This window comes from Natator depressus, chromosome 11 (assembly GCF_965152275.1).
Source record: "Natator depressus isolate rNatDep1 chromosome 11, rNatDep2.hap1, whole genome shotgun sequence".
Lineage (NCBI taxonomy): Eukaryota > Metazoa > Chordata > Testudines > Cheloniidae > Natator > Natator depressus.
In genome coordinates this window covers 1,608,927-1,623,080 of record NC_134244.1, presented here as the reverse complement: position 1 = coordinate 1,623,080, position 14,154 = coordinate 1,608,927, and the positions used below count along the sequence as shown (strand labels likewise).

At 51.3% G+C, this 14,154-nt stretch overlaps 1 protein-coding gene across 1 annotated transcript in view; it reads right to left on the bottom strand.

The window, feature by feature from the left end:
• The window catches only part of NHEJ1 (non-homologous end joining factor 1), a 146,213-nt gene that overhangs the window by 116,715 nt on the left and 15,344 nt on the right, over positions 1-14,154 (bottom strand). The window contains exon 5 of the mRNA XM_074966750.1: positions 13,526-13,584. Coding sequence (XP_074822851.1) covers positions 13,526-13,584 — 59 coding nt within the window. The remainder of the gene's footprint in view (positions 1-13,525; positions 13,585-14,154) is intronic.

Here is a 14,154-nt window from a genome sequence, read left to right as displayed (position 1 = left end):
CTCCACCCCAGCACTGGCTGCATGTCAGTGACAGGGGAAGTGATTCCAAAGCTTAGGCATGTGAGACAGCATTAAGCCTAAACTGTCCCTGACAGAGGGCATCTTGTGTGGCTGCAGACTCAGGCAGACGGGCCCTCAGGAAACAGCAATGCTGTGATGGCTCCACAACAAGTAACTGAAACTGCAAATGTTACTATGTCTACACTACAGACATTACAGCAGCCCAGCTGTAACGCTGTAGCTGTGCGGCTGTAAGGTCTCCCATGTAGCCACTCTATGCAGATGGGAGAGAGCTCTCCCGCAAGCAGAATTAAACCACTCACAACGAGCAGCTGTAGATATGTCGGCAGGAGAGCATCTCCTGCTGACAAAGCGTTGTCCACACGGCGCTTTTGTCGGTGAAACTTATGTCTGTCAGGCATGTGTTTTTTTCACACCCCTGACCAACAAAAGTTTTACCGACAAAAGTGCTAGTATAGACATAGCCTAAGTGAAAGGTTCAATTCTAGCAAGCAGAGCAATAAAGAGAGGAGTCCATGGGGCCGAAGAGATGCTTGGGAGAGAACAAGGACTAACCCCAGTGTTTTCACCCATTCCTGGAGCACCTATCACCATGACAATGCAGTGCACCAGTCCCAAACATTAAAAGCAAACCCAAAAAGCAATATGCTTCACCCACCATCTCATTCCTTAACATTCAAATCTCCCTGCTCCCCCAAGCGCTGCCCAGCACCTACTGCCGCTCCCTCCACACTGCAGTTTAAATAACCTTCTCCAAACCTGCTTAGTTTCTGTGTCAACAGCAGAGTCCTCTCTGCTTTGAGCAGGGGGTTGGACTAGATGACCTCCTGAGGTCTCTTCCAACCCTTATCGTCTGTGATTCTATGATTAAAGCACAGTCTTTCCTATCCATACAGAATGACCCTTCTGCAAGGTTCTCCAGGACTTGGGAATTCCACCCCTCTCCTCTTTACACCATCTGCTCCAGCATGCAGAGGCCCTGGGCTTCCCCTGCCTAGCTGCACCCTGCACAGAACCAGAAGCAATTCAAAGAAACTCCCACAGGGCCCTGGACCCACACCTTCCTCCTCATAATATTCTTATGTGGCAATTTACAAAGTGGTCAGTATCACTGCCCCATTCTACAGAGCACAGAGAGGGGAAGGGACTTGCCCAGGGCACCCAGCTGCGGAACACGAATAGATCACAGCTCTTCTGAGTCCCTGTCCAGGGCTCTTTCCAATAGGACACACTGCCTCTCCTGGCATCCAGGATCTCTCTCCTACCAATACAATACCACAACCACAGCTCTTCTATACACACACACACACACACAAAGTGTGAGAGGGGCTGTTTTCACCTTGCCCTTCCCACCCATCCAGGATAGTGGGCTGGGCCAGGCCGGGTCTGCTCCACTACAGTCTCCTTTAGCAAAGTTATGAAAGAAAGTGCAGCCGATGGATCACATGGTCCCTCTAGTAAACCCTGCAAGGGCGCTGCCATTGGGCTCAGTTCACTCTTCAAACATCATTATCCAACCAGTCCCCACAGGGAAGAGAGACAGCCCTAGCCTTAAACCAGACTAGGCAAAGGGCTAGGGGTATACAATAGGCTTAACTTTGCATCGGCCTTGGGGGCGAGCTGGATGGGCCGGGATGAATTTCCCAGCTCTAGAGCTCTGGACTAGTGCCCTGGTCCACCCCTGGGGCAGTGAGAGGTCTCAGTGGGGCAGTGAGGCCTGGCTGCTTTGCCCTGTACTGTGCCTTCCCCATTACTGCTCCCAGCTCTTTGAGCCACAGGTTTGTCAGCCACATACCCAGCAACACTGGGCCTAACTAGCACCTCATCGCAGCACCACTCCAAGGACCCAGCAGTGCCCTCCTGGGCTCCAGACAAGCTGCAGTAGACTGAGGGAGGAACAGCCAGAGTTTGGGGACAAAAGGGAGGAATCTCTCCTCCCAAAGTCTTCCAGGCCCACAGCATTCTGGAGGGGGATGGGGGCTCTGAGCAGGGCTTTCCCCCTTCAGTGCTCCCATTTGAGTTCACACCTGGCACTGGCTCAAACCACACCTCGCTGACACAAGATCAGTCACTCCATGAGCTGCTCCTCTGCAGCTATGCATGCCCCGTGCCCACGCACATGCCTGGCCTTCCCCTCACCAGTCTGGCCCCCTTCTCCCAGCCTGCACTTGCCCTCACTCTTCTTGTTCTTCATTTATTACGATTCATACAACAAAGCATCCTGATGACCAGCCCCGGGGGTGGTGTGGGGAATAGTTACAGAGGAGGGGGCCCTGCACATGCTCAAACTGGCTCTGGATTTCAGACCATACAGAAACCTAAGTCCACAGCTATCTGTGAACATTTTCCCCAGGAGTCAGGATGCCAGCCCTGGTGTTCTGGTCATACTCCATTCTGCTCCCCTATACCACCACCCCTTCAGTTTCAACTAGATACAGAATTCTCCTTCACCTCCTGGCCTAACAGGCTGCAGAGCACGGCCAAGTGGCTGTTCATCAGCTGCCACGTCCGTTGTGCCCCAGAGGGGGCTTTTCTCAGTACTAGGAGAAGCAACCTGGATTTGTGATGGAAATGGCCCACCTTGATTATCATACACATTGTAAGGAGAGTGATCACTTTAGATAAGCTATTACCAGCAGGAGAGTGGGGTGGGGGGAGAGAAAACCTTTTGTAGTGATAAACACCCATTTTTTCATGCTTTGTGTGTATAAAAACATCTTCTGTATTTCTCACTGAATGCATCCGATGCAGTGAGCTGTAGCTCACGAAAGCTTATGCTCAAATAAACTGGTTAGTCTCTAAGGTGCCACAAGTCCTCCTTTTCTTTTTTTGCGAATGTCTACATTGTGTATGGTCCAACCCTTCAATCTTTACTCAAAGCTCCTGCTGAAGTCAACAGAACCTGAGTCGGGCTGGCAAAGTCAAGCCCACAGTGCATAAGCTGGTCTGGGAGGGAAGGTGCTGAAGCAGAGGTTGGTCTGGGACGGGGCAAAGCAGCAGCAATGGTGGGACCAGGGCTGGGCCACTGGGCTCATGACATGTGTGCTGTGGGGTCTGGATGGCTCACCCTACCACATGCCCCAGGACACATGCCGTGCAACCAACGCGAAGAGGGATTCCACTACTGTGGAGCAGCCGCTGCCGCAGTCACCGGGGGTTAAGCCCCGGCCCCCCACCCCGCCCAGGAAGGAACATGCTAGTGGAACATCCCTCCAGCCAGCCCACTCACCGCGGTGACTCAAGCGTCCCAAGAACAGCCCTTCGAGCAGGGAGGGGGAGGGGACACAGAGCTTGCTGGAATCACGACCATTAGGCCCGCAGCCAGCCTGGTCCCAGCCCTGCTCCTGGGGGCTTGTTCCCTGCCCATGGTCTGGGCTCTATTTCGGGCAGCCTGCTGCCCTGGGGCTGCTGTGCCGAGTCTGGTTTTAGCAGCATGCAGCTCCGCTGACTCACCACTTGTGTAAACGGCCTGTGGTTCCCCTGCATCGGCTGGGAATGCAAGTGCAGGCCAAGTTCCCGCCTCACCTGATTATGCCTAAATAAATAAATAAATAAAGCCGCTCCGCCATCTGCCACATGCCTTAATGGCAAACAGATGGGGAGAGGCCAGAGCTCAGGCTCCGCACCGCAGGGGCCAGGATCACTCCCCAAACCCACTCTGGTGCTAGCTATGCCGCACAGTTAAAGGGGGCTGAGATTGCTCCTCGCCCTGCACCCCACGACATGTGCCCTCCCAGAGACCCCCATTAAAGCCTGCATGGACCCCTGTGTGCTTTTGCACAGACCGTGTACCCACGCACGGACTCACACACACAGTCACGCACTGACATGCACCCTTGTGCAGTCCTCCGTGCCCCCTCAAGCAGACTCTCCCCTTGCACAGCCCCACGTGTGATCTCACACACGTGCCTTTGCACTCATCCTTGCACTGGCAAGGCGCACACTCATACCTCCCCACCTTCAATAAATCACATCTCTTTGCACACATGCTCTTGTACTGGCCCACTTGCACACACACATGCTCTCCCTGGCATACACACACGTATGCCAACATGGTCTCACCCTGGCATACCCCCACCCACACACACTTGCACAGTACAAACAGGCAGGCACGTGCTCTCTTACCCAAGCTGTGCCCCCGCCGAGGCCCAAACATGTGGCTAGAGGCTGAGAAGCAGGGGCAAGAAGCTTTAAACAAGGCTGGCTCATTTCTGCAACATGAAGAATACCTTCCGTAACTCCGGCTTCATGACTCAACCGCTCTGATGGCCACAGGAAGTCACGAAAGTGAGAGATCACCACATCAGAGCGGGACACAGACAGATTGGGTCTAGCTTGGGTAACCAGTGAGGGCCGGGACAGTACGAGACACTCGCACTAAGGTGAACAGGCAGGATTGCTACATTTCCCAAGTAGCCAACAGCTAATCTGCTAGAGAAAGAGCCCCACCCTGGCCTGGCAAGGTCCAAAGGGCCCTGGCTCAGCTATACCAAGGCCAGGCCACCTGGTCCCCGTCTGCCAGGTCACTACTGCTCATGTCCTTCCAGGTTCACAACTGATTTCTGAGGTTGCATACAACAAGCCAAGACGAGGGAGCGATGCCACTGGCTGACTGGGGTTCCAGCCCCGAGGGTTTATGGGATGGAACCACCCAGATCGGAATTCAGCATCCTCCCCAGGAAGCTCAGTGTGGAGCCCACAATGTCGCTCCTGGGAAGACACAAGGAAATGAAACAGATGCGAGAGGGAAGAGCCCAGGGATCACAGCAGTGGCAGCAGTTCCCTCCCTGACCCACATCCTAGGCCCCCACGCTGGGAGTCTTATTGAGGGGTGGAGGCCATGCAGAGGGGAGGGGGGAAAATGGGGATTTAAAACCATTAATAGCGCCTCTCACCCGAAGACTCCTAGCACATGAGAGAGGAGAAGGTACGTCGCAGTGCCACACCGCACCTGTGCATGGCGCCCATCAAGCAGCCCTGCAGTGCCCAGTGCCATGCCCTGCAGGAGGTCCTGCTCTTGGCCAGCCACAGCTGCAAAGCCACAACCACCTTGTGCTAATTAAAACCATTCCCCTTAGGAAGTAGGCAGACGGTTGCTTCCTCCCCTGCTGCCCGGAGCTGGCTCGTGTTTAAGGGCTGCTGTCCCCACCCTGTGTAACACGCGGCCCACCACCGGCTTCAGCTCTTAAACAAACACAGGCCACTTCTCTCCATGGGCTTATTTTTAGTGCTTATACAAAGGGAGAGGCAGAGGGCGGGGGGAGTCAGGCAGAGTGCAGGCAGGGGCTGGGCTGGGCCAGCCAGCATGCCTCACTCCTGACCTGTGAATGACGCAAGGCTCTTCCCTTCTACTGCCCCCTCCGGTACTTCCAGCCCCTGCCACACATTGCAGCTGGGGGCCAGAGGGGCTCCCCCACACAGACATTCCTCCAGCCCTAGACCCCAGCCCACACATCAGACTCAGTAGCTTGTTGGGAGATCCATGCAACACTGACCTAATGCACAGGCCTCTCCCCTCTCAAGCGCTAAGACCCTCATCTCTTCTCCTTCAAGGACACAGGCTCCACCTGTCTCTCAGGTTCCCTGCCCATGAGACCTGGTCTCCCCATGCTGCCTGGAGGGCGACTGCCTTGCCACAGTGAGGGAAACTCCACCTCCTTGGCCCCTCTCCCAGCCTAATGCCTCCGGGGTGGGAAAGGACGGCACTGCACTGCGACCCCCGGTCTCCCTGACGTCAGCAGGTAGTGCTCTCAGCCACCCCACGAACTCCCTGACTGCGCTCCCCGCTCGCCCTGTCTGCCTCCGCCAGCAGTGCGCTGGAAGCTGGCTGTTTGTTTATCTTCCTATTCAGCATTGCTTATTTTGATGGCACATCCTCCGAGCTCAGCCCAGGTCGACCTGTGAACCTTCCACATCCTGTTTGCCGAAGCCCTGCTCTGCAAGCCAAGTGCGCAGGACGGCCAGAGGCCCAACACAGCAGCCACCGGGTGCACCGGCCACAGCAGATAAAAATATTCACGGCGAAACATCCTGGAGCACGGGGGTCTATAGTTGAACTGATTGTATCGGCGTGTTTATCCGAGCAGGCTTGATTGCTGCTCTATTGGTGCAGAGCAGCCAAAACAACCTTGGCTCCACAGGCCCGGGCTTCCCTCAAGGCTTCGGGGGGTTACTGGAGAGAGGAACCTGCTGCCCCTGTATGACAGCTGGGCACTGTACAGTGCAGCACTAAATTCCACATCCAGGAGCAATGTTCCCCTACTACCCAGGGCTCCTCCAGGGCAGCGGGGTTGGGAGCAGGAAGCAGGCCCCGCCGCTACCCAGACCTGGCATGTTCTCTGCTGACCAGCTGGTATTAAGCAGGCAGAGATCTGGAAGGGAAAAACCCAAACCAAATTAAAAAGCTTCAGGCGCCAAAGTGCTTTAAGGCCAAAAAGACCCCTAAACTAGCTCACAGAATAGGTCACCAACCACAGAGACAGAGGATGGTTCTGTGGTTAAGGCACTGGGCTGGAACCCAGGAGATCTGAGCTCTATTCCTGGCTCTGCCAGACTCCCTGCGAGACCTTGGGAAAGTCGCCTTGCCCCCATGCCTCGGTTTCCCACCTGTAAAATGGGGTGATGTTTGTGACATGTTCAGATTCCATAGTGATGAGAACACATAAAAGCCTAAAAATACAACCACCACTGGGACCATGTCCAAAGGACACCGATTCACCCATCCTGGCATCAGTTTGTGCTGGCCTGGGCCTGCCACCTCCACGGTCACGGGAGCTCGACCCTCACACATTGGCCCATTACACAGCCCCCATGTGATGCTTCGCTAATCCCACGCTCATGTACCGGGAACAGGAGGCCTCGTGCCAACAACCTGCAGTGAGTGAACAAGGGCCAGTCTGTGCTGCGGGTGAGAGCAGGAGTGTGGGGAGGTTCAACAGGCACCTCCTGATTCAGGAGTGCACTCCTCGGCAAGAACTGGGAAGCACACCAGGGCTCTGCTGCCATCACCAGCATCAGGAGCACCATGCTGACCCACCAGGGGGTCAGTCACGCAGTAACCCAGAGCAGCATGCTGTCCTTCACCACACAGCGCTGAAGGGAACAGAACACCCCCTAAATCTAGACAACCGCTTGCAGGGCCTTAGCACCATGCACCTCCCCAACAGGGGCAATGCACTCTCATGGCCACAAAGGTGAGCTTCCATAGGCAGAGTGAGTGTACTGTTGTTGGTCTGTACTGTAGTAGCACCTGCTGGCTCCAGACCCAGTGTGCTGGGCACTTGCAGATGCATCCCAGAGAGACAGTCCTCACCCCAAGGAGCTCACAATCCATGCAGGGACGTGTGCATGCATCTCCAGATGACCTGGAGAACAATCCCCAACTGCCTCTCCTCAGGTGCCAAAGCCTCAACTGCCCCCTTCCCAGCTGCCAGCCCCACTGGCTTCAACCCTACCCACATCCACGAAGCCACTGTGCATTGCCAACATAAAAATCTGTGGTGCTTTGAAACAGAGAAAGGGGAGACAGTGTAAAATAAAGTGAATGTAATAAATAAGCCGGGGAGGAGAGTGGGAGCTGCACTGTCGTTCGTGCTCCTAGTTCATTCATTAACAAAGCCCGTTCTTAGTATAAATGAAGCTGCCCCAACATTTCAGAGAGCAGGGTGGGAAGACAGGGACCTTGCCACAGAATTTAGGTCCAGCTTCACACAGAGCTCAAGGGGCCCTAGGCCAGATTTGTAAAGGTATTTAGGCACCACTAGGCTCCTAGCTGCATCTTAAGGTGCCCAAATATCTTTGACGGTCTGGACCCTTTGACTCCAGTGAAGCTGGACAGTGCTGAAAGAGGCTCATTATTTACTCTTTCCCATCACCACTGGCTTGTTGTGCTAACAAAAGCTGTTGGGTCTGTCTTGGTTTGGGCTCTGCCTTTTTCCCCCTAGTTGCTTACTGCTCTGCCTGCTCCCAGCAGCTGCTCATGAATGAATTCTTGCCAAACACCATGAGAGACGTTTCCTACATTTATAAATAAGCCCAGGACTTTGATGGAAAACTCCCCACGATTACTCAGAACACCCTGGGCAGCTAAGTGAGCACATACCCAGGGAGAAGACATATTTCAACAGCAACCATCAAAGCCATTCTCAGGTGTACCTGTCCCTACTTCACAACCTCCATTCAATGAATGGGATAAGTCTCTCTCTCACTGGAGATTGCCATTCTTCCCAGCAAGGAACCAATCCAGAAAGTACAGCTGAGAGAGCTGGCTTCGCAGTTAAAAAGCCACGGCAACCAGTCTTACAAAGCTGTGGGAAGAGAAGTCTCCGATTTCCAGTGCTTTCCACTGGGGATGCCAAGTCAACCCTACCCTGCAACACCACAGTCAAGATGATAGCTCCTCTCCAACTGGCAAATATTCATAGTTGTGATTAAACTGATGACAATTTAAAGTTGTGTTTCACGCATTCGCAGTGCTTCAGGCCAGAAGAAACCAACAGATTATCTGCTCTGATCTCCTTATATCACAGGCCCTTGTTTTTCACCCAGTTCCTCCTGTATTGAGCCCAATAACTTATGACTAAAGTATATCTTCCAAAAAGGCATCCAGCCTAGATGAGAGGCCATCAAGAGATGGAGAATCCAACACTTCCTTGGGAGTTTGATCCCAACTTTTCCATTAATTTGCCCAGGCATGATGTCAGGCTGACTATCAGAGTCATCTCACTTGCCCTTCCTGAATATTGGTACAACATTAGCACTCTACTAGTCTTCTGGAAGTTCCCTGATATTCCAAGATTTATTAAAAATTCACATCAGCAGCCCAGAGAGATCCTCAGCTAGCTCTTTTATGACTCTTGGATACAAGTTATCTGGGCCTGCTGATTTTAAAATGTTTACCCCTAGTAGCTGTTTAACATCCTCCTCACTTACGAATGAACTGAAAAGTACTTGTTTACTTTTCAGTTCATTCGTAAGTGAGGAGGATGTTACTTTATCATTCTCAGCTAATCACCTCACGTGATATGAGCACATCATCGTGCTTCTTTCCAAATAAAGAACTGAAATATTTATAGATCACTTTTGCTTTCGCTCCATCATTATTAATAAGTTTACCATCTCCACCTAGCAATAGGCCTATACCATTGCTAAGATTTCTTTTGTTTCTAATATTCTTAAACTCTTTCTTATTGTCCTTAGCCCTGCCAGCAAGGGATTCTTCCCTGATGTCTTTAGCTTACCTTATCAATTTTCTGCACTTCATAACTTCCAGTTTATACTGATTGACAGCTACTTCCTTTTCTTTCCATTTGTTATATATTGCTTTTTATTTCTAATTGCTGCCTTCTCTTCACCATTGAGCCAAAGTTGTCAATCTTTCTCGATTGTTCAATCATGGCTTTTTGGCCATCTAACAAACACTTTTTTTTAAAACACCCAATTTTCATTCCCATTCTTCTGTCTAAATTTTTCCTCTCAGTCAATTTTTCTCACAGTTTTCCTCCGCCTTAGGAATTAGCCCTTTTTAAGTGCCAAGAATATATATTTATGGTTGGTACTGTCCTTTGTTTGCCCACATGGAATGTAAACAGATTATAATCACTGGTCCCTAGGCAATCACCAACTTCCAGTCCAGTGATTAATTCATCTTTGTCTGTCATAACGAGGTCCAATATGGAGTTTCCCCATACCAGATACAACTCCTTTTATGACAGGTTTCAGAGTAGCAGCCGTGTAAGTCTGTATCGGTAAAAAGAAAAGGAGTACTTGTGGCACCTTAGAGACTAACAAATTTATTAGAGCATAAGCTCTGGTCCCACCCCCCCCCACCCCAGCTCTCCTGCTGGTAGTAGCTCATCTTTCCTGATCACTCTTGTTACAGTCTGTATGGTAACACCCATTGTTTCATGTTCTCTGTGTATATAAAATCTCCCCACTATATTTTCCACTGTATGCATCTGATGAAGTGAGCTGTAGCTCACGAAAGCTTATGCTCTAATAAATTTGTTAGTCTCTAAGGTGCCACAAGTACTCCTCTCCAACTCCTTTTATGTTAGGAAATTATCATCTATATTTTTTAGAAACTCCAGTGATGTTTTCTATTGGCTACAGAAGACTTCCAGCAGATGTTTCCCAGATTGAAGTTCCCCATGATAACACAATTGCCCCCATACACACATTACAGACAGGTGCTTAAGAAGTAACTCATCCTGTTCTCTGGTTTGATTTGGTGGTATGTACCAGACCCCCCCACTGGTACCCCCTCCTGGGCTCTGCTAGTTAGCACAAAAGGACTGGAATATATTTCATCATCCTTTTACGGCATGAGTCCATCATCCCGCTTCTTTCCAAATACAGAATAGAAATATTTATTGAGAACTTCTGCCTTCTCTGAATCATTATTAACATAGGAACGTAGGACACTGGACTGGAAGGAACCTCCTGGGTCAACAGGTCCAGTCTGCTACTATCACAGAACAACCCATCATATCATCTCATTCATAAATTTATCAAGCTCCATTTTAAAACCAGAAAGGTGTCTTGCCCCCACTCCTCCTACTGGGGGTCAGAAACTGTCTTCTAATTCCCAGCCTACATTCATGCCTGCCCAGTTTATCTCCATTTGTTCTTGAACAATTAACAATTTTGTTAATTCTAGTGTTAATTCTAGTGATTGCTCTGGTTTATAAATCAGTGCAACGACCAGAATCTCTGGAGCTTTCCTTTAAAATCCCAAGTTCTTCACAGTGTGTGTGTCTGATTTTGGAGACGTGCGGGGGGAGGCACATGTGCTAAACCAAGTGGCAGGTTGTAATGAATATGGGACAGCGGACTCTATGTATTTTAGCACTCCTCCCATTTCCCTTCTTCCTCTTCAGCCAGGAAGCCTCAGCAGCCACTTGCCCAAACAACTAGCCAGTAAAAAAACTTTTGAGAAAAAGCCAAACAATTGCAGGGATGCCAGACAGAGCCATGAGTCACCTAGCAGCAAACGAAACTGGACTTTGAACCGCAGCCTCCTTGCCCCTTGCTCTACATCTCACCTCAGGAAGCAGCTGGTTTAACTAGAAGAGGAGTAAAGGCAGTTTTGACTGGAGGGCCTTTGTCTACATTAGGGTTCGCAGGTTCAGCTGAGCTGTTGTCAGAACAGGTGATCTCTTGGTAAATTTCCCCAGTAGGGAAGTGGCCAAGAGCAGCCTCCCTGCACTGTTGCCTTCACCCCATTCCGCTGGGCCTGTTCCTGACATGCCCCTTCCAACCCCACCCAACCTGCTCCCTTCTCCTGCACGCATTGGCCCAGCCCCACCAGTGAGCATGTGCAGCCAGAGAGCTCTCCCCAGCCAGGTACGACAGGCTCCTACAGAGCGCTCTGCAAGGCTCCTGGCCTCTGGGCTAACAGCACACGCAAGGAGCACAGACAGAGCGACAGAGGAACAGGACTGACAGCACACGCACACCCAGCTACGCCTCTGACTCATGCGCTGGCTGCTCAGACCTCTCTGCCTATGAAACAGAGACCAAGTCCAAGGACCCAGAGTGGATCCCAGCAGCAATACCAAGACAGGGACACGCTGTCCCAGCCAGTGGCATTGAGCAATCACTCCACTTCCCTGTATATGTCACTCCTCAGAATACAGGCAACAGGAGCACTCGGCAAGTATTAACCCTCAGTAGGGAGAGAGCTGCCCCCCAACCTGCTCCTTCCAGAGAGCCCCACAGATCCAGGCAGCCACCATCCCTTCCTGCTCTGCCTCTACCACAGCCCAGGCAACTAGCTGCCCGCCCCAAAATGCCACACAAGGAGCAGCAAGAATGCAGCCAGCTCAGAAGGCAGCACTCCCCAGTGGCTCAGCCAGCGACTCTGCACATTTCACCCAGATAACGGCAGGCGTCTTTCCAACTCAAGCATTAAGGGTGTCATAAATATAAAGGGAAGGGTAACCACCTTTCTGTATACAGTGCTATAAAATCCCTCCTGGCCAGAGGCAACATCCTGTTACCTGTAAAGGGTTAAGAAGCTCAGCTAACCTGGCTGGCACCTGACCCAAAGGACCAATAAGGGGACAAGATACTTTCAAATCTGGGGGGCGGCTTTGTTTGTGCTCTTTGTTTACATGGTTGTTCTCTCTTGGGACTGAGAGAGGCCAGACAGAAATCCATCTTCTCCAACCCATCCTAATCCAAGTCTCCAATATTGCAACCAGTATAGGTAAGTCAGGCAAGGCAGACTAGTTTATCTTTTGTTTGATGTGAATTTTCCCTATGTTAACAGGGCGGTTTATTCCTGTTTTCTGTAACTTTAAGGTTTTGCCCAGAGGGGGATCCTCTGTGTTTTGAATCTGAATACCCTGTAAAGTATTTGCCATCCTGATTTTACAGAGGTGATTCTTTTACCTTTTCTTTAATTAAAATTCTTCTTTTAAGAACCTGATTGATTTTTCATTGTTCTTAAGATCCAAGGGTTTGGGTCTGTGTTCACCTGTACCCATTGGTGAGGATTATTATCAAGCCTTCCCCAGGAAAGGGGGTGTAGGGCTTGGGGGTTGTCCCCAAGTGGTCTCTTTCTCTGTTCTTTGTTTAAAAAGCTTGGTGGTGGCAGCATACTGTTCAAGGCCAAGGCAAAGTTTGTACCTTGGGGAAGTTCTTAACCTAAACTGGTAAGAATAAACTTAGGGGGCCTTTCATGTGGGTCCCCACATCTGTACCCTAGAGTTCAGAGTGGGGAAGGAACCCTGACAAAGGGGAACATCTTCCTGGGGATATCATCACCAATTTGTGTGCAAACACACAGGTTTGCTTCTCTCTTAGTTAGCATGTGTCCACCCTTCTGCAACTATAGCCCTTTCTGCACAGGCCTTCCACATGGGAGAGGGGAGCATGGCTAGACATCTGTCTGCAGCAGCATGGCAGGGTTTTCCTGAGTCCCCACCACCAGCTGTCGATCCTACTGGGAGAGTGTTAAGTGGGCTCTGCTGACTCACTGAGATGGGTTGCTCATTACCCATCTGGACAGAAGGGAGGTGGGAGCAGCTCTAGGTGCGGGAGAGGATATAGGCTGAGAGGGCTAGAGAGGAACCCTAGGAGCAACTCAGCTTGGGGAGAAGGGCTGAGCTGAATGTTATGTTATTTTAGGGCTCAGTCACAAGGGGGGAGCCAGGATGGTCCCAGCTAGTCTCCCCAAAGGCCACCTCTCCACATAACCCCAGAGACAGATGCAAGCGTTTGGAATTGCAGCTGCTCATTTGTCACCTCAGGACCAGACAGGGTGAGACCCAGGCCCATTGCGCTACATTGGCTCAAGCCAGCCATGGCTTTGTCTGCCTCAACACACTGCTCAAGAGTCACCAACCACACCAGGCCATGCTCGCCCTTGCATACCATAGCACAGTAAGCTGAGCGGGCAACGGCCCGGGGCGCTGGGTCGCACTAAGCCGAGCGGGCCAAGGTGTGTTGACATAAACACACCCAGGTCCCCTTTGCACTAACACACAGCATCTTTCTCTACCTCATCCACAAACTGCTGCAGGAATGGCTTCTCCTGGAAGGGCTCGGTCCTCAGGCGTCCTGCAAGAGAGATGGGAGTATGAGCCGGGCGGGCAGCACCAACCTGGCCAAACACCAAGCTCGCTGCCCGCACTCTCTGTGACAGGGAGATGAAAGGAGAGGGTGCCTGGTTTTTTATTGTTTTTGAATTACCTGAGGGAGCTCAAATATTACAGGGATTGGGCCATGTAACACCTACACAGGAACCCGGCAGCGCTATTATATATTTGCAGCAAATATTGTACAAAGGTTGTCGAGTGAAGTGTCTATGAAAAGGCGATGGTTTGCTGGTTAGGATTATGCTGTCTGTATGCATGTATCATTTTTGTATTTAAAGTTATAAGTATTGGCTCTATAGTGTCTGTATTTCAAACTTGTGCTATGCTTCTGGGTGACACCCCAGACAATTTGGCGTCAGCCTAGCCTGCTGGATGGCCCATTAAGGACCATCAGCGACACAACTGACCCACTGGGAGAAGGCAGACACGCCTGGGGACTCAGCAAGGCATGCAGGGACAGAACTCTAAGGTGTTTCCATGCCATGTGATGGACAGCTTGTCTTTGGAACAAAGGAAGCACAGGCCGCATGGC